At 40.6% G+C, this 25,547-nt stretch overlaps 1 protein-coding gene across 1 annotated transcript; it reads right to left on the bottom strand.

Annotated features, from left to right (window-relative positions):
* Nucleotides 1–804: 804 nt before the first annotated feature.
* On the bottom strand, nt 805–25,547 carry TRIM33 (tripartite motif containing 33). The gene is made up of 20 exons (XM_042884310.1): nt 25,103–25,547; nt 20,683–20,801; nt 20,430–20,577; nt 18,207–18,339; nt 16,720–16,836; nt 14,370–14,484; nt 13,606–13,752; nt 12,979–13,096; nt 12,152–12,396; nt 11,747–11,911; nt 10,725–10,925; nt 9,254–9,386; nt 8,905–8,968; nt 8,487–8,646; nt 7,147–7,493; nt 6,556–6,679; nt 5,596–5,670; nt 4,841–4,993; nt 3,198–3,248; nt 805–3,115 (listed from the first exon to the last, which is right to left on the bottom strand). Exons 1-20 carry the CDS (start codon nt 25,545–25,547, stop codon nt 2,903–2,905), a joined length of 3,273 nt encoding a protein of 1,090 aa, XP_042740244.1. The 3' UTR covers nt 805–2,902.

Below are 25,547 nucleotides of genomic sequence, written 5' to 3'. Positions count from 1 at the left end.
TGTGGCGCAGGGATGCTCAGAGGAACACAGTGCCCTGTCCGCACAAAAACCCAACCATTTCCTCTGGAATGAGTTGCATCCAGTGGGGCAACACAACATTGCTTCGACTGAGCAAACCATGACCAGTTCCTGGATGAACACCTACAGATACACAGTAAGAAATGCATCAGCAGTTACCCATCGATCCCGTTGAGTATTTTCAAATGCAACTTAGCTGATTTCAAAACAAGCCCTGAATTTCTGTACTTGGAATTCAGAGTGTTCCTTTGTTTCTTTGTATTAAATAAATGCTTAAGACTTGCTGCTCAGTTCCCCATGACGCTACTGAGGACTGATGAGCTGAATAGGACTGACTCTGGATGCTGGGTTCCATGTGCAAGGTCAGAGTTTAGCATCACGCGTGGTTTGCAGATGAACTAGTGGAATGCAAACTAACTGGCAAGACTACAAAGTTTGGTTCACTCTCTGAGAAAGCAGAAAATCTGTCAGAGAGGCTGTTTTAAAACACTGACACATCTGCTCTGGAGTCTGGTAGCTGGCAGGAAAAGAGATGTTACCCCATCTGCAGCAGCCTGGCTCCACGTCACCCCTGCACCATAGCTTCCTACCGGGGTCCTTCTCCCTTTCAGTGGATGGGACAAAGCATTTGTTCCATGCTCCAGTTCAGGCAGTAGGAATCTGCAGTCAAGGACCGGTGCTTTACAAAGTGAATGGTGACAAAGCTGAGGCCTGAAGGTACAGAACCTAGAGCGCTTAAGCACCTAAAAACAGTGACCCCAATTAAAGAGAATTCACAAAAAAATCTTATTTTCATTATAATTTTAATAATATTCTTTTGCAAAATGAAAATGAGAAACTAGAAACGCATAAATAGGCAATACACATAGCCAGTAATGATGCCTTGTTACCACCGGTGTCCTATTCACACATCTCGTCCTCTGCTATGGGCTATATGTCAGTATAATACACATTTGAGGAGGAGAACTTTTCCTTTTGCATACAAACTGGTAAAAACTAGATTGAAGCTGACACTATATGGACGTCTGAAAAAATGGAGAAAAATCAGTTTGTCTTCTCCTGTGCAGCAGTACCTCGTCTTGGTACTGCTCATAGAATCCAAAGTGGTGAGCTCAAAGTTACAAATACCTTCAGTCTCCTTGCTTATGGTGAGAGGTACAGTCCCAACGTACATCTGCTTGGCTGCTATAAAAAGAAATAAAATCTCAATTGATTTTGCATAAGCACTTCTGAGAACGTATCTCAACCTGATCCATTGTGCTCGAAATACTGATCTTTACCATTGTTATAGTAAAGCACATACAATGAACAGTCACAGGAGTTGCCCATGCTTAATGTATTAAAACCCCAGTCATACACCACAGAATTGCTGTATTCACACAAAATCTTAATGGCAAATTTATAGTCTGTCATCTTGACCTCACCTGACTACGGAATTTCTTCATTTTAACTTTTAACGAGATCCATACGAAGGCCAGAAATCACATTTCTCGGTCCTAGTATTGATTTCTGTGTTAGCAAAGCAACTGTTCAAACTGTAATTACTTTGGGATGACCTCATTCCTAACCTGAAATGCTAGGATGAACATAGTGTGCAATGGGCAGGCACTGCACAAGTGGAATTGAGAAGTTGACCTCTTTTCAGTATTTGACCAGAAACCATTCAATGCCAAGCCCTGGCCTGTGCAAGCAACTCAGTCTCAACGAGTTTATTCCAATCTTTCCAGACCATTTCACTCACAAGCTGCTCCTGAAGAAAGTTCTGAGTAGCACTCTTAATAAAAGTAAGATATAATCTCAAAATGAATGCAATGTTAGAAATAGACAGCATATATTACAAATCTTTTTCTTGATAGGAACAATTCGTAAGAATACATATTAGCTTAAAAACAGGTCAGCAAATGTTGCTGATCTGCAAGAAATCTCAGTTTACTATTTACAAGTAAGACAAAGTGAATACAGGAAATTTTACACATTTGGTAGTTAACAGATTATTGTTTGCCGAGCAGTCTATTAGAAACTGATATTTAGGAAGACTGGAAAAACACCCCAACCAGTTATTACCTCTGTAAGTACAGAACATGAGATAACAAATGCTGAAGACAACATTCTGCCTCGTTAGGGGGACCAAGAACAGATGATACAACTCAGGGGTTTGTGCCATGAGGACAGATTTGTAACAAACACACCCAGCCCTACTGAAAAGCAATCGCTGCAACCAGCTTAGTGTCAACCTGTCAAGAACTCACACTCCTACAGTCGCCAATTCAGAACAGTTTAATGATGCTTTGTTTTGTTTTGTTTTTTCTTTTGCTGTACACAAAATGTAGTAAAGAAAGTCAAATTTAGGTAACTGGATCAACACGGAAGATCAGTTGTTCACAACAGCATTTAAATGAGATGATGAAAGCAATGACCCAACACGCATTTCAGTTCACACACAGAGGGGATCTGGGGAAAATTGCTTACAGTTTTACATGATAGTCCAGCATGAAAGTAACACATAGCAACTGTATTGGTCCAGTCCTGCACAACATTTTACTAAGCCGTCTCATCTGTACATGGAACATCTCTTTTCAAATCTGCTTCTCTTCAACATTCATCCACCTCTATCTGAGACCAGGATGAGTTTGTGTCCCCTCCATCAGGAAGAGAAAGGAAATAGAAAATAGCCAAGGGAAAAAAAAAAGAAAAATCCATCAAAAATTTACAATACAGTTTTTCCCCTTCTGATGAGAATACCTTTCTGTACAAGTGTTTTTTGTACTCTAATACTGTTTAAAAAGCTATCAGCTTCTTCAAGACGGCCACCATAGGCATGGTAATATTCCAGGAACACTTAAATAACAGTTTTTACAATAAATTTAAGGTCCATATAATTAGATTACTTTATATGCACTGGTCTCTCATCTGATTTTAGGCGTTTCCTACGTGGCTGTATAAAATCTTCATCGGAGTCCTCAGTTATTTCACCATCATCCTCTTCCTGCTCAAATTCAGGCAAAGGCTGGAAGGTCCTGTCTGGGTAGATCTCTGTAAGTTTATCTTCAAAGTATAATGCAACTGCCTTCCCTGCCTGTGCTACTTCTGAATCAGCCTGTAAATAAAAGAAGACAGGAATATTCACCTGTTGGAAATGCACATCCCTTCACCAAGTGTGCATGGTCTAAAACGCTTACCTTCAAATTAATCTCTTGTGTTTCTGCATAAACTTGAACAACTTTCATCATCTAAAAAGGATACCAGAGTCAAAAAAAATGAAATTATAATCCTTCCTAAAGTTATGAGATTGCATAGGCTTGGATGACTACAGTCAGCCATAACAGGAAAACAGTTTGTTGTGGACTACACCTCTTTAGTTCTCAAACTTAGTGGAAGCAAGTTTAAAACAGTCTTAAGAGGGCAACGTGGGGTAAATAAACCTTTGGCAAAACACAGTTTTTTACAAGTAAATGGCTCCAAGTCATTTTGTAAATTGCACACTACTCATGACTGCTTTCTTCATTACAAACTCATGCACTATCATGGAAAAGTCTCAGTTCAATCTGACAGTTAAGTGTTCCATGAGACTACTTTCTTGGGAGCATACTCCACTTTATTTTTCTTTAAGAGCATATGGCTTAGAGGCACTAGACCTGCTGCTGCTCAATATTAGAGTTAATGTGACTCATCTTTTGCCATTAGTTGGAATTTTAAACAGAGAGACAAGTCTGAAAGACCTTTTTTTAAAAAAAAACATCCATCAGTCCTTGCTCCCTGGTTTTACTCTCGCCCCTAAGAGCTGTAGCATGTTTTCCTCTACAGTAGATGCTCCATTAATTCCCTTGAACGAGAAGTTCACATAATTGCAACTTCTTCCACCTAATACAGAGACACAAGGGAGTCGGGCTGTCAAAGTCCCAAATGATTGTAATTACAGCGTGCAGCATCACAATCTAAGAAGTACTTCAACTTGATTTTCACTAGTGCACTCGTGAAGCAGTCAAGATTTTAAATATGTATCTGTGTACTTCAATTTAGCTCTTCACACAGCCAGAAATGTTGCCCAAATACTGCAAAACTTGCATTTTACAGAAGAAATATCAACCATTTGATGGATTTCTAGGATCACAAAGAAGCCATTCCTGGCAATGCCTTCTTTCTAGGGCTTTTTGTGGTCTATCTCAGAAATGCCTGGCTTTTTTTTAGCAACTGCTCTGTTGCAGTACACCACCACAGATGGTTTTGATACTCAGAATCTTTTTTCCATTGTTCCAACTAATGATAGCACCCTTATGGTGCATCTCTCCAATTCACATCCCACTCGTAAGGTGCAAATATTTCACTATCAGATGGCTTCACTGCAAAGTCAGTCACATTTCCACAATAAACTCCACACCAAAGTCACCTCCTGAGCACTAGTTTTTATGATAGCCCATCTACCCATGAGTTAAAGCACTAAGGATAGACACCAGGAATAATGAACAATTTGCTGTTCTGGATTCAGCCTGCATCTGACACAAAAACCAGTACAGTATCTGTCAAAGAAGCACTTTTTCTCAGCATTTTACTCAATAGATACAATTCTACTGTTAAGTCCTGAGTTTAAGAACAACACTCTGTACAGTTTGAGTCATTTTAAGGACTTTAGATCTCCTCATCTAGCTGAAAACAAGAGCTAGTTCTGTAATTGCATAATTTTTCATTATTTAATGAATCAGCACCTGCTCCATAATAAGAACTTTACAACTGGAAGCACAGCTTCTACTTGGAGAAGCTTCAGAACATACTGAAATAAATTAGAAAAAATAAATAGATGAAAACAGATTGGAAGTTAACGTACTTCATTAAACCTTTCACAGTTCTTGAAGATCAACCTGACATCAGCCACAAAGTCCTCGGGAGTTTGGTAATGCTGAGAATGCTTCTTTTGCAGTTTCTTTTTCACTGTAGATAAATCCATTGGCTTCTTTATTATTTTGTAGTAGTTTGGTATCTGTGAAGAACAAACAATGATTTGTCACTACAAGGGCAACGCAGCTCTCAGAAGCACTGAATGTCTTTGCTTCTCAAAGTATCAACCAGATGATACTGTCATACATAGTATGCATGTGCACTGAAGTGGGAACAAGTTCCTTTCCTCAAACTTTCTAACAACTTCTTCCCAAACTTCTCTACCTGTCACAGAACAGCAATACTTTGCAATACATTTGTTAGTCTTACAACTGAAAATGGAAAAGTCAAAATACTTTCTCTCATCCCTTCATTTAAGATTGTTTAATAAAAAAATTTTTTTAAAGTTCTTCTAAAGTTTCTTGTAACATTTTGAATTCAATGAGTATCCTGACAAGCCCTCCTTCAAGTCAACAAGAGTAACTTTAAATATCAGGGCTTAGGACTGAGGCTAGAGCTTTTGCACAGACAAGCTACAGAATCAGCTTCTGTATCCTTCAGAATCATGAAATTCTGAATGATTTAGACTGATCAAGGGGACCTGCTTCAAGTAGAAGCAGTTAGTTCCATCCCAAACTCACCTCTAGCCTTACAGAGATGCTATGATAAGAATAAATCATAAGCTATTTCAAAAAAGGAACTCACCGAGGCTGGGACTGGCTCCTGAAATTCAATGCTCAGCTCATGACAATACAGGTAAAGCAGGAGACGTTCACATTTCTTACAAAGAAATAAACAGCTTCATGTTAACATCTTTAATTTATCCTTGGTCCAGAAGTTTGTATTTCCTAATTTTAAATGGGTTTGTACTTTGTACTGGAAAATTGAAGTACGATCTCTACAGATTTATAAAATGTGAAGGTCCTTAGGAGGGCATTGGAGGGAGGGCAGGAGTAGAACACCATCTTACTGCTCACATAGCAGGGATATACTCCCCTTTTGCTTTCTTCTTCCAACCAGATATCTAAGGCTAAATCAAACATGTGGAGGCACACTAATAGAAAGTCAAATTAAAAAAACCCAATCAACTACAATCATATCTGCCCAAAAGTAACTGCAAACTCAGTTCAGACTTTTCTTCTTTCCCTGCTCAAATGTTTTTCTTTCCTTTCCTCATAATTCCTTTGCAGGAATTTGATTTGATAATACCATAACACTTTGTGCACAGGCTGACTGATAAAGCTAAAAATAATTATGCCAAGGTCATTATACCTTTCACAACAGAGCAACAGTTTGTAGCATCTCTCACAGCATAAACTTAACATGCCAGGCTCACGTAACTATTTGTAGGGAAGCTGTATCACTTTTAAAGCCTACTTAAAACACAAAGAAATTCATGTACATTACAGGATGCATTTAGATGGAAGTTTTAGCTACTGGATTATTGGAGTTTCAGTGCAATGGACAACTTCCAAAAAGTCACTAAGACCAGGACGTGCTCACAAGCAAGATAATCTTATTAATCATTTGCTGCTTTGTTAAACCTGTTACTGTAATTAATTTGCTGCAGTCAAAGCAAAAATATAGTGAGAAATAGCAAGGGACAGGTAACATCAGAAAGCACTTTTTTTCTAAGGAACTGATTCCTACAAATCTGAGACATACCCTTTGGTCCACAGGACTCAGGCCTTGTGCTGTTTTCCCTTTCTTGCTGTGTTGCAAGTTGTCACAATCATATTCTACTTCTGGTTTGCTTAGATCTCTGCAGAATGTACATATCCAGTCTCCACTGAACAGAAAAAAAAAAGCTCATCAGTGCTGACCACAGAAGAGTTTTTCATTGGCTCTTACAAGTCACACTGTACACTATTAAAGACTTGGATATGTAAAGATAGGGGATAACCCATAATGTTCAAGGTAAATACCCATCAGGGACATTTTTCCTGCCCTCATGTTCCTCTCCCAAGTATGCTCAGATACTTCAAAACCACTTGCTCATCAAGACTTAAAAATGAACTTTCCATAACAGAATCACACTTTGAGAGATCATACTTTCATCAAATAAACATTCATCAGTTATGTGAAAACCATCCAGGCATGCCTTCAAAACGCCAAACTTTTTACTACAAAAAGTCATGCAGAGCTGGCAGATCTTGAGGAGTACCAAAACCTTTTGGTACCATCTTGAAATCTGTCACGTGACTGAGACCACAGAGATGCTGTCAGGAACCAATTCACCGTTTCTGGTTCTGGTACCTCGGAAAGCTGAGGAGTGTTGGAACATGACAAGTCAGGTGAAACACTTTGGGGCACTTTTCACAACATAACAGATCTCCTCCGTTTTGGCATACAGCACACCAGTCTTCATTCGGATCATCATCCTTATTACTGCCTTCTCCTCCAGTTCTAGCTGATCGGTGCATTAGGCTCCGCATGGGGGATTTTCCATTGAGAAGGCCATGCCCAGACTGTTTGCAGCTTTCACTCAAGTCTCCTGGCTCAGTTTTTACGTGATTTTCCAGACTTCCTAAGGCTTCCAATTCACTTTCCAGATGCAAGTTAGTGGACAGTGGTGGTGTCAAGCTGCTCTCAGGACTGCTAAGCTGAAATGAAAGTAGCACAGGAAAACCTAAGAGTCAGTTTAACAAGGGCATCTTTCCCCTTACATTGCAATGTATCACCCACCATTTAAAAGTACTACACACCATCTGCCCAAGTAAGCAGCACATCATTCTGTGGACACGAGACCTGAAACCTACTTTTTCTGAAGTCCAACCTCCCAAGAACAGACTCATTTCTACTAACATGCTAAATGATAAACTTTTATTTATGCTCTGATTGCCAGCAAGATGTCTCAGTACGAATACACACATATGAAATCCTCATGATCTCCTACTAACAATGGGTTACTCACAGCTTTTACTAATTAGGGATTAAAAGCAGCAAACGCTCTACACTTGCTGGGCATATTTTGTTTTGATAACTAATAAACCTTACATGTAGACGAAGCTACATCTGTCGGAGCTTAGTATCAACAGATAAAGTCCTAAACGCAGGCCAAATCAAAATAAAGTTCTAACCCTTCTACTGAACTACTTCCAATAAGCAACCATCTAACACAACACATAAAACTTTTGAAGGACTGGGTATGATCTGCAGCCACATCACTACGTCAAGTCCTGTCCCAATCAGCAAGGGAAGTATCTGCCATCATTTCATGTTTACCTAAGACAGCAAGTCACTGCATGACTCCCAGTGCCATCCTATTGAGATTTATGTCACAAATCTCTAATAATTAAGAGCCTTAGCAGTGCTACAAAAACAATTCAACATTAGAGCTGGCCCACACTTAATGTTCAAAGATACATTTGTGAAGTATATATATTTATATATATATATATATAAAATATATACATTTTTATATATTTATATATATACATATATAAAATATATATTTTGTGAGCAAAATATCTCACAGTCTTCAGAGGCTGTTAAAGGGATAATGAAGATTAAAAGTAACAATGCTTTATGATTTCAGGATTCTTAACCATGCTGCTAGGAATACTATAAAATACTGCTTCACAAACTAACTTTACCATGCAAGCACTCCTTCTGCCATCCTCTGTTTTCTCCTGCTTTACTGTTCCTGAGAAACTGCATATCTCTTCCTCTGTCCCCGGCTCTTGCTTGACTTTTACCTGGTCAGACTTGAAGTTAACACTAGTTTTCTCAGCAGTTCTGCCTGAGGAGCCACAGCTAGAAAGATATGGACACATAAATAAGAGGAAAATGCATTACAACAAAGAAATTGAAGTGTGCCTGAATGATTTCAAGGCAAAGCGTGTCACAATATTTACAAGATACGAGCCAGCAGAGAATTGCTTTAAATAAAAATCTCCTTCCTGTAAGCATTCCCCAGTTACTGGGTCACGGTTACAATAAAGCCCTATTGACCTTTTGCAATTCACTTTTTGACTCCTCTGTCTGATGGCAGCATTACTGCCACATACTCACCTTCCTCTGCTTCCTGTGCTGGAGGTACTAGGTGGCCTCACAGGAGTGTGGGAGTTGGATAAACCTGAAAAGAAACAGTACAGAAATCGATTTGGTACAAACATACTGAACAACACCCACCAAAAATGGGTTGTAGTAACATAAGACAGAAACATAGCACAGACAGATCAGTCTGTATGCATATCTGGAATGCTGCATTCGTATGATGGCCGCTTGTTACCGTAAAGATATTTCTCAAGGAAAGTTAAGTTCCCAGAAGAACTTTTTTCTGAGAAAAAAACGATTTTTAATCTTACAGAATATCACTTTCTTTGCGGCAGCAATTGATAGAAATATCCCTTGTCTTTACCTGATGACCCTGGAGATAGAGCTGAAGGTCCCGGGGAAGGATTCATGGTACTTGTGGGTTGTGGGGGTAGATGGCTGCCTGTGATATATCTGCTTAAAAGGTTATCCAAATTACTTGAACCGGCATCCTCAAGCTGAAAGGCAAAAACAAGAATTTGAATCAGAGGCCTAATTAAGTTTCTGCATCTTTACACTGTGATCAGCATCTTCACTGGAATTGATCACCATCTCCTCAAGGAGTTTGGGCATCAGCAAACACTTTTCTCAGTTCCATACAGAAATCACTTTGTCCAAACAGAATCCCCTACTTAAAAACTTCATGTAAGATTTTTCAGAAGCCCCTGATCATCTGAGTTCTTCCACTATGGTCAGGATGTGCAATTAACATTAGGCCATTCCAGACTGTCTTGATTCCCAGATGTCCACTGTGTTAATCATACAAGTGCTGTTAGACTAATGAATTAGCTTATTAGTAATGCTGCAAGAGTGATTCCACAATTAAGATATTAAGAGAAATCATGAACTTGTTTTTCCTTAATATGATGTGAATTCTCCTCCTGCCATTCATTCTTTTTTTAACACGCATTTTAGACACTACTACAAACAAGGGAAAAGACACCCTGTTACTTTAACTACAAACAAATGACCTACCAAACAACAGCATAATTTTGAACAATGTCTCTGAAACATTTTTTATTCAAAGTGATTTTTTATGTCTGAAAGCAACTCTGAGAGATTAAGCTTGAAAGAACTGGATAGGTTTCTTTCATAAAGCAAAATCTGTAACAGCAATTATATATGAATATAAATATAAAAAGATATTAAAAAAAAAACAGCATCTTTATAGTATTCTGTGTTTTCAATGCACCTAGAAGCTGTGTGTTTATGTTTTAGAAATCACTATCAATTATTCTAACTTGATATATAAAACTTCTGATGGGGTACAGCTGGTCCTAATCAGTTAAACTGCTTTTTGTTCTGCCTGAACAGAGCTTCAGCACCACTAATCAATCACATTCAGAGATGCGAGCCTTTCCTTTTGTTACTCTGATGTTAGTAGCAAACATTACCTGCAGCCTCATCAGAAAAACAAACACAAGGCCCTCAAACCCAACTCTTTCAGATTAAATTACAAAATTATTAGTATTACAGCAGATGCTTTGAAATTAAGGTGTTTTTAAGCAGGTTGCTTCCTGTACAGTGACAGACCATCCAGGCAGCAGTGGTCACGCTGCATTTCCAGGCAGACACCAAAACCAAAGCTCCAGATAAATCTCTGTTTAAGTTACTGTAGCACCCAGCATTGCCACAGGCCAAGTATACCAGCCCCATACAGTCAAAAACAGTTGTGCATCCAAAGCCAGGGCTAAAGACTTCAATTATGCTTCAACTTTAAATAATTAAACCATTCCACAAACACTGATAACCAAATAAGATGAAGAAAGCATAACGGCTCGTTCTTCTCCACTGACCTGGATGGGTGGGATATCTGGCAGGGAAGGTAAATTCTCTGGATTTGTTACGGAAGGAATGAGTTCGATTGCTGTAACAGACGGACTGGTTGGGCCACGGTTTGCACTTGCCATTGTTGCTGTAGTAGGACTAGTTGGATTAATAGTGTTGTTGTGCACAGAAACAACTGGAAAAGGCCCCGCATGCCCAGGGTTAGAATGCTGTAGGAAAAGAGAAGAGACAACGACTGCATTAGAGACAAATCCTATAGCCAGTCTGCATGTAAAATCACAACACGTGCACTGTATGGCAGTCCTCAACACAAATTTAGTAATGGAGGGGGATGGACATAAAATCAAATTCCTATCAGTGTTACCTGACAGCACTGAATGCAAAGCAACTGCTATGTATGTTCACTTGGAAAAACAAGTGACCAGATCTTAAATATACAGTACAGATTTGTCCTGAATTTCTGACAAATTATTCTGATGTTATTTCCTTGAAGCAATGACTTCCTCCAGAGGACTCTAGAGTTCATGTATCTATGTACAAACACTAATTGTTCCAAGTCATTTTGGTTTCCCAGTCACATTAGTGTTGACGATAGAAGTTATTTTTAACACCATATGTTGCTCAGCACTGTGCTTCAAGTTTGAATTTAAAAACAATTCAGAATGTGGTTTCTTTAAAAGCCTCTAAATCACATCACTTTCAATTTCACTATTCCTGACTATTCCTTAATAAATCCCAAAACTGAATGCCACTAGAAAGTGAAAAACTGCCATGTTTTGTTCCACAGAACTAAAATGCAGTACATTTTAGTAACACAAAGAAGCAAATTCTTTTCAATTTTAATGTTTTAAATTTTCTTACATTCAGTAGCAAAAATGTCACAGTACAGTATGCAATATGACAAAGCATATAAATATGTGTAGCTGTGAGTTATTAAGTTACAGATAAACACATTTAAAGCTGGAGGTATCATCTACTGTAATGAAAGTTTGGCACGATGGCACAAATGAAGCGTGTACACAGGATATACTTGTCTTTGAAGGTGAGGTTGCATCATGGAGTATTGTGGTCCATTGTGGCGTGGTATTCCTGGTATACGAGCAGCATTCTGAGCCATTCTCATCTGATGTGCTTGGAAAGCCCCACAGTTCATGTTACCTCTCTGCATGGTCTGCATGCTGATCAACCTGGGAGGCTGCAAGGGTTTTTGTTTTTTAAAATTTTTGCTTTTAACATGGAAACAAGAAGCCGATTTCTTTCCACAGAAGTAGGTTTACTAGTTACATAACACCAAGAAAGGCCAACAGTTGTCATACTTAAAGCATGTCAAACTTCAAAAGATTTTCATGTTTATAAACCGTTTTGTTTTGAAAGGGCATTTTTTAAGTCTCAGTGTTATGGTGAAACGTGAAATAACAGCATACAAGACACTTGCCTGCTGCTGTAAGACTTGAGGGTTGGTTTGTCTGGGAACTGACCCAGATGGCTGTCCCATCCTCATCTGCTGCAATTGCTGATGCTTTTGTGCATACACCTGTTGCTGCATGTGCTGAAGTCGAAGCTGTGCTAGATTGATTTGTCCTGGAGCTTTGTTGATGTGGTTTGTCCCTGGAGGAGCTTGTCCAACCACTACATTAGGAGTGTAACTAGGAGCTGGCTTATTTTCAATAACAAGGTTACCTGAAGAATAAAACAAAAGGAGAACTAGTGAACAGTTTCACTTCCATTATCATCCAAAGGCCAATAAATGAAAAATGATTCAGATGTGTCTAACTGATGTCCCACAGGGGCAGTAGCAAAGCAACTTAAGTTTGAAATTTTCTCATTAGGCCTTCAGAAACCACACATGAGAAAAGCAAAAAGAAAACTGAAGAACAAGAAATTACAGAACTAAAAAGGAGGAAGGACTAAAAGAATGTAACTGCAAAGCTTCCAAGACAAGAAAACAGCCATAACTGTTCTTCATGTTCAACATAAACACGCAAGACAAGAAATTTAAAAAGCCATAACAGGGGGAAAAAAAAATAACACAGTGAGAATGAAATTTCTGTAAGTAAGGAAGCAAACACTGGGAAAAGATGCTGGAGACAGTGGATAGCATCCCATCACTGCATGACTTTAACAGCAAGTTACGCTAGCATGACACAAAGCACTGCTAAAGCTGAGTTCTGTCTCGATACGGATCGTATTGTCTCTAGGTATCTCCAATCCTCTCACTCAGCTGTTCAAGTATCACAGAGTAAACACTGCAAGTTTTCTCACCTAAATTGACAACGTTCTTTGCCCAAAACGTGGGGTCACAATGAAAGCGAATTGCTCCGTTGGCAGCTGGGACAGGATCACAACGTGCCTTCAAAATATGTCGTAACTGGAATGTTATCTAATGGAAAGCAAGAACAAGAATGTTCATGACAACATAATAATGAGAATGTTAAGAAGCGTGCATTTGCCCACTGAGTTTAAACTGCTGGATCACTATGAAGGACTATAATTAGCATGTCTGGTTAATAGCATGGGAAGCATTCTGTTCACTGGCAAAATCAACCACTGTACAACAAATGTTTTACTGAACCCAAAGTGTTACGGCAGTACTGCTACTCAATTTCTACATGACTCAAGTGAAACACTGAGGTGCCTTTACAGAGTTCTACCCCACTCCTACAATAAAACTGTTATGTCCTTAATTTACAAATGAAACTTGCTCTACAAGTTGGAAAACGTAGCCCATTGTGATACTAGTGGCTGTTTTGTTTTGTTCCTTAAATGGAGCGCAGGTAAGTCAGTTTTTCCTCCTCAGATATAATTTAGAGAAGCTACAAAATATTTAGGAAGTTCTTTTAAGTAAACTTTCTCTGTACTGCACAGACAAGTGGGAAGATGTTTCCTTACCAGCCGTTTACTGTACAGCAAAGCAGTACTGCTGCCACTTGCAATGGCCCAATTAGTAAAGTTCATCACATGCTTCACTTGTCGAGAAAGACCAGTGATGTCATTTTGCTGTTGTATTAACTTCATCTGTCTTTCCTTCGTTACATTCTGTGAAGAAAGAAAAACCTTTATTACAATGGAGATTTCAGATTTAACAGGCAAATATAAACTGCTATCACAGTTCTCATAACAAAAAACTGTAGCAAGATAAGAAGCTTATACTAATGCTTATATAAACTAAAAACACAAGGAACAATTCTTTATTACTGCAGACTATCAGTCTTTCCATGTGTTTCAAAGTGCAGGGAAAATGGCTCAGATAAGAGCTTTGTTCCTGTTTTATCACAGGGAAATCTCAACTACTGAAACCAGACCAGTTCCCTCTTTCTCATACTGCCTCTCACATCAGCATGACAGGGATGTGAGGAGTGATCCAGATAAGTTGCCAACAAAACAGCCAGCTCTGTACTGAGTGGAACCCCAGCAGCAGGAAGTGACAGCCACGGGTGGGCAGGCACTCTGCAACCAGCTTCCTATCCCAACCAGAAACTGCCTCTAAATACCTCCTGAATATGGCAGATAAACTCTGCAGCCCCACTTCTGCAATGCTGAGCCTTCCATGACCTGCAGTCACACCAAACAAACTGTTTTCAAACACAGAATGTGAGTTCTGGATGGGAGATTGGAAACAGTGAACCAACACTTATTTTCACCCTTAACTGTACCTCAAGGTGCTGTAGGAGAGATTTGCCCTTTTTATTGATTTCATTGATGAGGGTGAATATAGCCACTTTGATTTCCTGTTCTACTCGTTTGTTAGTTTCATTTACTTCTTTTATCCTAAAAAAAAAAGAAGAGAAATGTAATGTCAGGCAGACACTTTCTATTTTGCCTCTAAATCCAACTTCCCACCCTTGCAAGGTAAAGGAGCAATTTCAAAGTGGAAGAAGTTCTAATACGTGCAAAACTGACAGCATGCTTAATTTCAATCAGAAATAGCTGTTAATCAACTGGAAGAAGCCATTTAAAATTTCAGTTTGGGGAAAAAAATTAAACAGTAAGACCTATATGTCATCTCAAATGGCCAGTGTGTGTTCGACTTGAAATAACTGAACAGTCTTTGCCATTTATCTACTTCATATATTTATACACATGCAAACTCCATGTGTGCATCAACACAAATACATATGTCCATATTATGCTTCTCTCACTATGAAAAATTTGTGCATGATGCCTTAAAATTGTTGTGCTACTGTATACTAACCAGAAAGGACGTCATTCCTGAACTTGAAATGGACCCTTCCACCCCAAGAAAGTTTGTAAACAAAACTGTCATTACATACCTGTAAACAATAACTAAGAATTCCTTTCACTAATTATTTGCCTGAAGTTGATCTACATTCATCTCCTGCACTTTACTACTATGGCCTTTTAGTCTGTACACCTCACAACTCTTCATCATGTCCATTACTGCACTTCTTCCTCAGTTTAAGTAAAAGTCAAGCAAACTATGCTGAGTTCTGTATACAGAATTTAACCCTGACAACAACACGGTGCTGCACTGGGATTCTTTACTTTGCCTGTAGAAGGCACAGCCCCCTGCCATGAGTGTCTCACTCAGTCCAAGTGTAAAGATTTCAAGTGTCCCTTTTGAAAGGGCTTTTTCACTGCTACATCAGGAATCACAACTTGTAATGCCGTTCATCCTGATATGACCACAAAAAAACCAATGCTTTTCTCTCTGGTGATGGTCATTGCTGGTGTCTAATACCCTTCAGCTCCTTGGACAAGCATGCCTTTTTATGATGGCACAACCTGTTTCCTATTCAAAATCAAAACTAAATTAGAAAAAAAATAAATCACTAACCCTTCATTGAGACAGCATCCTTGTTTTGGCACGTAGCAATAATTCCAGAAGTCATTCCATCTATGCTGTTTTACCCTTCTAGACCACATACAATGCCATTTTGAAGCCCCTTGCTATCATTACCAGTATTATTGTAATGCCTTTCCCCTGTAGCTTTTACTGATGGACCTCGTGCCCCACGCTTTGACAACGTAACTGAACAACATGTGAAAGTAAACCTCACTTGCATGATCCACTTGGCTCAGCAGTTAATCACAGCCTTTACAGAACCCAAACACACTCTGCAGAAATTCACTGCGTTTTCAGTGAAACCAGAAACTTTGCCACAGGCAAAAAACAATAACAATTCCCATGCACTGTTACTGGCCTTGAATTCTTATCACAGAATTGTGTAACATCTCTTGAGCTTTCAGTTTATTTCTTTCCCACATATCTGGGTTTCTGTATCTCCTTCAAGCATGCACCAAATCCACAACTTGTCCACCTTCTTAGCCATTCTGGGTCTCCTGAAAGAGCTCCCAAGAGCAATTAAGTGCATGAAAAGCTTGGAGCAATCACATGCCCTCACTGTCTCCACATTCAGACAAGGACTCTGAGAGCATGTATTTGCTCCTTTGTCAGTAAGGTGGTTCCCACGTCTGATGATCACAAATATTAAGCAAAAAAGATAAACTTGATCTTAAGCTTTTCCTAGAACTTATAGGCTGAACTACCAAAAGAAAAGCTTGTCTTCCTTTCAGATAAAATACACTAAGTTTTGCTTGGATAATAACAATAAAAAGGTCAACTTCCTATTCACCTCCAAATCAAGCTTTGCAACACAGTTCAGGAACAGCAACAAAACTCCCATATACAACAAATACGTATTAAGGACTTGATTAGAGCCAAAACTTGTGTCACCTAGAGCTGAACTTAACAGAAACCATGAGAGGGGTTTCACTTGATCTCCCCCCCCCAAAAAAAAACCTGTAGTCAATGTAAATCTTCAGTTCTAATCAAAGCTGCCATCACAAAAGATAACATCTTTGAAATTTATTTCATATAACAACTTCTTATAGAAGCACACTAGTTTAGAAAAGGAAACTTTCTAAATGTTTTAAAGTTCAATACAACTAAAGATACAGGATCAACTAACATGACAGTATCCTTCCAACCCCTTTGTTCATTAAGGAGGCAATCATAACAATTAATCATTTTGTGGTATTTACCTGTTTTGAACTTGTGTAGCTGCAAAATTGACATAATTCTTCTTCTCAAGAAGTTTGGCCAACAGGTTCTCAATTGCACCCTTCTGGTTCTGGAAAGCTTCTTCTAGAAACTGATACCTTTTCAACATACAAAAGAAGATCTCAGTTAACAAGGACCAATAAGGATCCCCAGTTTGGATGTAAAGCTACAGCGACCATCAAAATTTTGATAAAATATGACAGGTATGATAAAAATACAGAAAGAAATGGGTTTTTATATACATATATATACACATACACACACATACATACACAGTTTAATTTACAAATAAAATTCTCTGTCGATGTCCAGAGGGACTGTATCTGTATGAGTGCCTCAGTTTCAACTACACAGGGAGACAATGCACTGCATCATTTCACAAGACAGCTGCCTATGGAAAACCCAGCTAAGTGACACCATTCAGAGTCTAACAAATGATTTTGTTAACACTAGATGAGGAAAATGCAGTAATAGTTATATTCTTTCATTAAACAATAGCCAACCATTTATGAACTGTTAATCTGTTAGCATCGAGCACAAACAGGAACGAAAAGAAACTAGAAGACTTGCTTAAGAAGAGTGCTTTTCAGAATGTTTATGCTCAAGCCTATGAAAGAACGCAGCAGGAATACAAGGTTAATATTCTAGGAGTGGTAGTTTAAAAAGTGAAAGTTCTCCAGGCTGCTCTAGCAATCTGTGACACTAATTACTGCTCTGGAAAAAGAAACAAACAATCTAAATTCATGCTGTTAAGCACCTTCATAGAGAAGCGTTACTGGCAGACCAACTTGCTGATAAACGAGTATTTTTATCCCCAGATTCTCCATTATAACACTGCAAAGTGCTTTTTCAAACCTATGAGCAACTACATGACCAAGCTGCATTGAACATCTCCTAAAGAGTGTCAAACTTTCTTCTAGCAGCTGAGAGAAAAGTGAGCTCTGAGACAACACCCATCATGAAAATGATGCGATTTTGAATCAAATAAGGCCATATTTTTCTGTTCTTCCCCCCCACATTCAGTGATGATGTGAAATCGATACCTTGCCTTTAGAAAATTCACCCTGAATAGAGAGACCACCTTGTAACAAAATCCATGCTTTCAAAAACTGCCTCATCTGTTTGTCCTCATACCATTTCTGCTTCCAGGTGTTCAGGGCTGCAGCACTTCCTATTTAAGTGTTTTCTGTGTGTCACGCAAATAGTGACAGCACTGATAACCACCAGGCTGGGTAACAGCTTCACCACACCAAACCACCCAGAGGACATTGTTCTGAGCCCAGTCAATCACACAGCTCAGTTAATTGATCACCTGAAGTTTTCAGCACTACACGCATGCTCTCCTTTGTGAGGAATTATGTCTGATGGAGAGGTAACACAGCAGTTCAGACTCAACTGTTTGAAATCAATAGTATTTCTTCCCCTGAGACAGAGCACCACAGGAGGTAAGACATGGTAATATTTGTACCTGTGTTCTTTGTGTTCCAGCAACTGACAGTCTCTGCATGTCAGCCTGTCACATGTTTCACAGAAAAGTTTTAACTGCTCTTGTTTGTGGACAGGACAGAAAACAGGACGTTGACCAGATGCTCCCACGGCCTCTGTTTTTAAAAATAAACCATTTTTGCATTTTAAAATAAATTTAAGACAATCTGAAGTGCAAAACTACCAACTTCCACACTAAGTAAGTACGAACCAAGAATTCAAAGACAACTACAGATCTGTTCTCACCCTGAAGTAATTATGGATACATTCTTATTGAAATAATTGCAGTGCCAGTGTTCTGCAGTTTCTGCAGCTGTCCCCACTTTTCTTGTATTCAAAATGAAAGAGGAATTTCTCTCCCCATCAAAACTACTCCAAACACACTGCTACCTGCAAAGACTGCTGGTATACACACTTGGATTTCATACCCATGTCAACAGATGAAATTCCACGCAGAGTCACCTCTGACACTTTACAGGATAGACTGAACTTCTCAAACTTTTATACTGTCAGATACCCATAGATCTAAATTATCACTTCAAAATCTTTACAAAGCTCATTAAGTCATAAGCAACTGAAGTGGTAAATGCAGAGCAAACATGATTATGGGTCATAAAATTACTTAAGCCCTAACTAAAGCAGGGGACTTTTCCAATTAAACACATCAATACTGTTGAAAACATTTCTGAAGTTATTAAGAAAGCGCTGCACGGTGCTGTAAAGCTTTTTTGAGCTTGGCACAGAGAAAAGGAGCTTCTGGAAGGCAGAGCAGGTAAGGTTTAAAACAAGTAAACGCACTGTAGTCCCAAAAATGTTTGAAGATTGTTACAACATGCAAGTTATGGTAAAGAAAGAGAGCTCATGAATCAAAAGCTAACGCTAACTGAATGCTCAGGTCTCTGAGGATATTGCATAGCCTAGAAAGCAAGACAGGAAAAATCTCTGAGCAAATAATGAATGGCCAATCCTCACGACCAATAGAGTTACTAAGGAAAACTGTGTGCCAAATGCAGGCTACGTTCCTGCCATATGGACTTGCTATCAGATTCCATCTTCATAAAGAACCTTATTGGAACAGTCACTTTGGGGCACACCCACACTCAGGTTACTGAAGTGTACATGGGGTTAGATTATCAGCCAGATGGCCACAATACAGCAGTCCTAAGGAAAAACATTACTAATTCTTCGCAGAGTTCTCTCATTTGACTCAACATTAATTGGTTATTGCTTACTAGGATTAAGACATTTAAATTTAAATAACCTTGAAAGTTTACTTGATACAACAAGCAAAACAAGATTGTTGTCCACAGGAACCAAGCTCTCAACAGTAACAATTTTTAACTACTACTAAGATTTTACCAAAAACAATGGCAGAAAGCAGTGCAGTATTACGACTCTGCAATGGCACAACAGAACAATCATGAAGATCTTAACTAATTTTAGATGGAGAAACAGCAAATTTGAACCTATCCCCTCAACACAGGGAGAGTTATATTTACCTGCTCTGGGAATGTTTTTCCCATTACTTCCATAGAATGCAAATGACATCATCAAATGATAGCTGAGGAATTAACTTTCCCCAATGAAGTTGCATGCTTCAACTGTACATTCCCTATGCACATTAATTTTTGCTAACCAGGAGATAAAACCTAAGAATGAATTCAAATTCCAATTGACTCAGCAACATCAATGCAACTGCAATATTATACTGAGTATGACTGTAAGCTTATCTGTATATACTTTTCTACTGGGTGAACTATAACTGCTCATTATAACCAAGTACAACAAAATATGATCTCATTTCCTCGGCCAGTGGATATAACTACTATGCTGTCAGTGCTTCCCAGATTCCAACCCCTCCACTTAGTTATTCCATTAATTAAAAGGATCACTAAGAACTGATCTAAATTCTTTCCAAAGATGACAGTTTTATTCTGCTTCTTCTGTGCTTAGGACACTTACTACACAGAACATCAAACAGTACAAAGTATTAGTAAATAAGCCATTTCAGTTTAAAATTTAATTTTTCCTCTATTTTTAAAGCTACCAATTTTGCAATGATAGCATTTCATAGATTTCTCCCAACTCTTTGGAGAAAGCTAAAGAGCTGGTTGGTACCCAAATAATCCTCCCCCTCTATATTCACATGGGCCAAAGAGAAAATACCACTCCTACAGGCAGGACTAAACGATATCCAAACACTCACCTGAAGATACATCCTCTTTTTTTCTGATCATATGATCTTTAGTAAATTTTACTCGCTGATGAGCTTCTATGCAAGTCTTGCACAACCATTCCCCACATTCTACACAAAATCCCACAGCACTAGCGTTGTCTTCACAGCTTGTGCACACCTGCAAAGGGAAGAAAGGTCAGTTGTCATCACTTTCCTGGGAAGCGTTAACATACACAGGAAAACAAACAGCACAGGAATTCTGGCAAGCAGAAAAGCACCGTACCTGTTCTGATTTCTCATCAGAGCTGCTCGGTGTTTCCGATGTGTCCTTCACAAAGTAGTTATCCACCAGATCTATCTGCCTGCATTCTTGGCGGCATATCGGACATCTGATTACCCCAACTGAAAAACACAAAATGTTTCTTAGTTATAGGGAAAACAAACACAAAATCCTCAGACCGCTCATTTCAGCAGCCACCAACACACCCACAGCACTCTTTCAGCCAAGCTAAAGAATAGAAAGCCCTTCAAGTGATGCTCGAGAGAATGTCTGAGTACCAAAGCATGATGATATTCTCCCACCTACAACAGAGGCTATGTTCTAACACAGCCCATTTCCATCAGGTTGGGGAGGCAGATGTAACATCACGACTTACCTGAAGGTTTCAGGATGGTTTTTTTCAAGGAATGTTCTACAGAGAAAGCAGAACTAATACCAAGTACCAAAAACGCTTCCAAGTTTCTACTTACAAGTCCTCTCAGGCCAACTGCACCTGCCTGTCAGCAGCACACCACTCATTCACAGACATACTCACAGAAGTACACACACACAGTTTTAACAAGAGGTAACATGTACATTAATTCCTTCCCCAGCGTTCTCCAAAAAACCCACTTTGTTTTCTTCTGTACTTGCTAACTTACAGTTCTAAACCCTCAGCTCAACTGCAGAGAAGTCACTGCACGAACAAAACTGGCTCTCAAGGATGTCCTAGGAACAACCTGCACAGATTTAAGCACCTGTTCACCACTCCAAAGGCACTTACTGCTTTCGTCCCAGAAATGCCATCCAGTCTTAAGTTCCTACATATTTTTGTTGTGAATATATTTTTCAAGAAGGTGCTTTCAAACTATCTGAGAGTTTTTGTACATTTGCATACCTGAAAGACTTTGAAAAGTAAATGCAATTGGATGACACTGAGCTCTTTGTGGATACTCAAAAAGAACACCAGATCTATTTCAAGGAGATAAATCACACTGGTGATTAGCTGCCCTTGCCTCCTTCAAGCATGGTGAGCCACTCCTGCCTGCCATGCCACCAGGACAGAGGGAGTTTCCCCAGGTCTGCAACAGGAGGAGAAACAAAGCAGCCCAAGGTAAAACAGACATGAAAGTAAGTCAGGAAGGGTACAACTGGAGTGAACTGAGGAGAAAAAGCAAAATCAGAACAATGTCTGCAACTTCATCCTGCAGCAAATCGCAATGCAACTGAACAACATACAGAAGATTACAGCCCTCAGCTAACAGGGAAGCTGCCCTTTCCAGCCAGGCCTGCACTGAGCACAGGGCCCAGCGTGACACCTGTGGCCTCAGCAGCTGCCATCCTCCTTAAGGACACTGATTGCAAAGAAACTGCTTATATTTTTTCTGTTGATGTTTACGACCTCAATTAGAACCAGCTCCAAACTCCACCAAATCATCCAGGAGCAATCCACCTTCCTCACCCCTCACTGCTGTTGGAGAGAACCCCATTTCAGACACCTGTTCTTAAAGACAGGTTGGTTTGGGCTGACACACGTCAGACTGGTTTCCAAAACAGAAGCACGAAGTTAATAGTAAGTTCAAAATCCTTTTAGATGTTTGCATTGCCATAACGATGCTTCACAGCTCAGGAAATACTGGCAAGCACTTGTGCAATCCAGCAACTCAAACTTCCCTTCCATGCTCACCCTTGGCACGTAGCAGCCTGCAGAGCAATGAACGCCTGCCATGTGCAGGGCATGAAAGCATCCATGGCAGTGACTGCATGTGCAAAGCACTCACATCCATTGGGAATTTAAGTGCTCCAATGTGTTTCTGAAGATGCAATAGTTATAAACTTTCCTTAGTGAAAACAGTTACTGTCAAGCTCACTTCAAGTGATACGTCACGTTTGTGTGGCTGTAATATCATTTTTATCTCCCTTCCCTTCCAAAGCTGATTAAAAATAGTTAGTGCATAATTTAAGATGTAATTTAATACAGTGTTTCTAAATACACAAACCCTGGGAATGGGATTTGAATTCAGCATCTTAAAATAATAAATTACTATGAATTGCAGCACTCAGCATTAAATGTATTTTTCCTTGAATTACACATCCATATACACTGACTAATTTTCTGTTTCCTTGGCATTTCTGAAAGCAACTTGCAGCTCTTTTTCAAGCTTCCAGCCCAATGAAGGCTGGCTAGATTGGGACATTCACAAGGGATTGGGAGAACCACACGTTCTCTCTACTGACATAATGTTAAGAGAGTATAAACAACAACCTCAGCAAAGCAGTGACACCTCATAGTAACCACTCTGCAGCAGCTCTGGGTGGTTTCAGAAAGCTGCCCTACAGCCCCTTTAACATTCTGAAGTCTCTAACTTAAAAATAAGCGTTTTTTAATACTGTGATTAAAAAAAAAAATCACAACAGTGCATTTTCTCGTAGGCTTCTATTCAACCTAAAAGAAAGGGTACAGTTGGACAGATGAAACATCAGGCATTGAGAAATCACCCATCCACCAAATAAAGTGCACAAACCAATGTCCTAAAAGTAATTAGAAAGAGTATGAGATACTAGTTTACGTGCTAAATACCTAACATACATATTTTAAATATATAAAGCCACAACTCTGGATGACTGCTTTTATGTTTGGTCTCTGTTTCTGAACTTTTAGGAACTGAAACCCTTCTTCTGTCTTCTTTAGCAGCATCTCAAGGGAATGACAACAGGGCAGAGTAGATGCTGATGTAGACCACCAGCAGCTCCTGCTTCCAAGCATTCCTACTGTTCAACCCACCAGAACAGCAGCACAGTGCTGTCAGAGAACTGCTCTGTATCTGACCCACTCTCAAGCAGCTTTCACAGTTATTAGCCAATAAATACACATATTTATGATTTTAAGTACTGACAACGCTTAGGGATAAAAACCTGAAACTAATTAAGAAAACAACCAGGAAACTATCAAAAGAACCAGTAGTTTTCCATAGTGTTTGTGATTCTCTTATGTAGTCACAGGCACACAGAAAAATAGCAGGAAAACATGGATGCATGTAGAATAGTGCAGCACAGAGACGGCCTTTGGTTGCACATAACCCACTTCAGGAACAGCTACGTATATTATTTTCCAATAATTCGTTCATGAAGAAACATCTGCTCACAGTTAAGGATAATACAAATGTGGAAGTGGGATTCGTGACTATCCATCTATGCCAAGAGGGGGTGAACCTGGGAGGCTAAGCAAGAGGGTGCCCTCTCTACACTGAGAATGCCTGTTTTCACCTGATTTGCTGGTAAACATTTCATGTGCTGTTCAACTGATTGCATTCATAATGTGCAGAGAGGGCTGTCCACAAAACTGCACCTCTGCAGTTCTAGTCAGTCAATGTTTTGCTCTTTAGTGACCTGTTGCACTAACACGTTCGGTCGTGCAGACCAACAGACTGATTACAGATGGAACACACAGCTCCACCAGCGGGGATCCTACACACGCACCTCACTCGTGACATCTGTGAGGTCCTGATCAGGAGATGAATTCTTATCTCACCAAAGCACACCATCAAGCACTCTGAAAATGTGGGTGACAAGAATTGAGATTCCAGGTTATCAGTAACTCAGAAGAGAAACTCTGTGGTTTCACTACACCTGTACCCCAGCAGATATATTCAGACAATGTTGCTAATTACTGCTACAATGAGCTTAACTTCACAATATCTTTCAGCATACACAATGTAAAATACAGAGCTTGGAATTTAGCAAGGGAGATCCCAAGATCAACCGAGTGCTTCAGTTAGTGCGTTTATGAACTGTGTTGGGAGCCTCGTGCTTGAGGAAGTGATGGACCTTCTTGGATCTACATCCCAGCTGAACTGCTTGCAGTCAGCACAGCCAGCAGAACCACCACAGCTGAGTTATTCCTTGCGGAACCATCTGACAACACATTGCTATGCAACCCAGAGTCCTTCCCAAAATTAGACGAGTGGCCAAACAGAGTCCTGCCGGCCACGGGACCGGGCTCAGACCTGAGGAACCACCCAAGGCTGCGGTTCAATCTCCTTCCATAGCACAGAAGGTAACCGGGTGCCACCCGCCTGAGCGCCGCGCTCCCAACGATGCACCCCAGGCCGCACCCTGGGGCACCCGGTAGCACCGCCGAGAAGGCATTATTTGTAGAACCGAGCAGCTCAGCACCTCTCAGAGCCGCGCCTCTAACGCAGCATCCCTGAAAGCCAAAACAAAAAGCACGGCGCGATTCGCAGCGCCGTTCCCCGAACGAGCAGATCGACTTCGAAGTTCCAGCTCTCACGTGGAAGCGCGACGCGAGAGCGCAGCCGAGAGCCGGGAGATTCCGGAGGATCGCGGCACCGCAACGCCTGCGGTCACGCGCGCAGCCCCCGCCGGCCGGGCTTCGGAAGGCGGCACACAACAGCCCCGGGATCGCGCCCGCCGCCCCGCTCACCTTGCTGCACGTCGCCGTTGGCGCCGCCGGGCACGGGCACGCTGAGCTGCCGCTCGGGCTCGGGCAAACAGCGGCGGCAGAAGGAGTGCAGGCAGGGCAGCAGTTTAGGCTCAGCCTCGCGCCGGCTCTGCAGGCTCTGCGCGCACACGGCGCAGGTGTCCAGCAGCGAGAAAGGCCCCGGCACCGCCGGCGTCAGCGGGGGAACCGGGCTGGGGCCCGGCCCCGGAACCACCCCGGGCCCCGCCTCGGCCTCGGCCTCCCCGACACCGCGCTCCGCCGCCGCCGCCGCGCCCGGGCTCTCCCGTTCCTCGGGAGGCGCCGCGGAGGGTGCGGGCGGCGCCGCGCCCGAGGGGGACGCGGCCGCGGGCTCCAAAGCGCCGCCGCCGCCCGGCCCGGCCTCGGCAGCCCCCTCCCCGCCGCCGCCGCCTCCTTTGTTTTCCGCCAT

Source organism: Lagopus leucura, unplaced genomic scaffold (assembly GCF_019238085.1).
Source record: "Lagopus leucura isolate 7727_CA_CO unplaced genomic scaffold, USGS_WTPT01 Super-Scaffold_100043, whole genome shotgun sequence".
Lineage (NCBI taxonomy): Eukaryota > Metazoa > Chordata > Aves > Galliformes > Phasianidae > Lagopus > Lagopus leucura.
The sequence above is the reverse complement of the archived record's forward strand: the minus strand, read 5'-3'. Positions and strand labels throughout refer to the sequence as shown.

Excerpts from the sequence above, each read along its gene's own strand:
- TRIM33 (XM_042884310.1), bottom strand. The coding sequence starts at position 25,547 with ATGGCGGAAAACAAAGGAGGCGGCGGCGGCGGGGAGGGGGCTGCCGAG. Across the intron at positions 13,097-13,605 it reads TGCTGTACAGTAAACGGCTG|ATAACATTCCAGTTACGACA; the intron begins GTAAGGAAACAT and ends GCTTTCCATTAG. Across the intron at positions 5,671-6,555 it reads TGAGTCCTGTGGACCAAAGG|AAATGTGAACGTCTCCTGCT; the intron begins GTATGTCTCAGA and ends TTTCTTTGTAAG.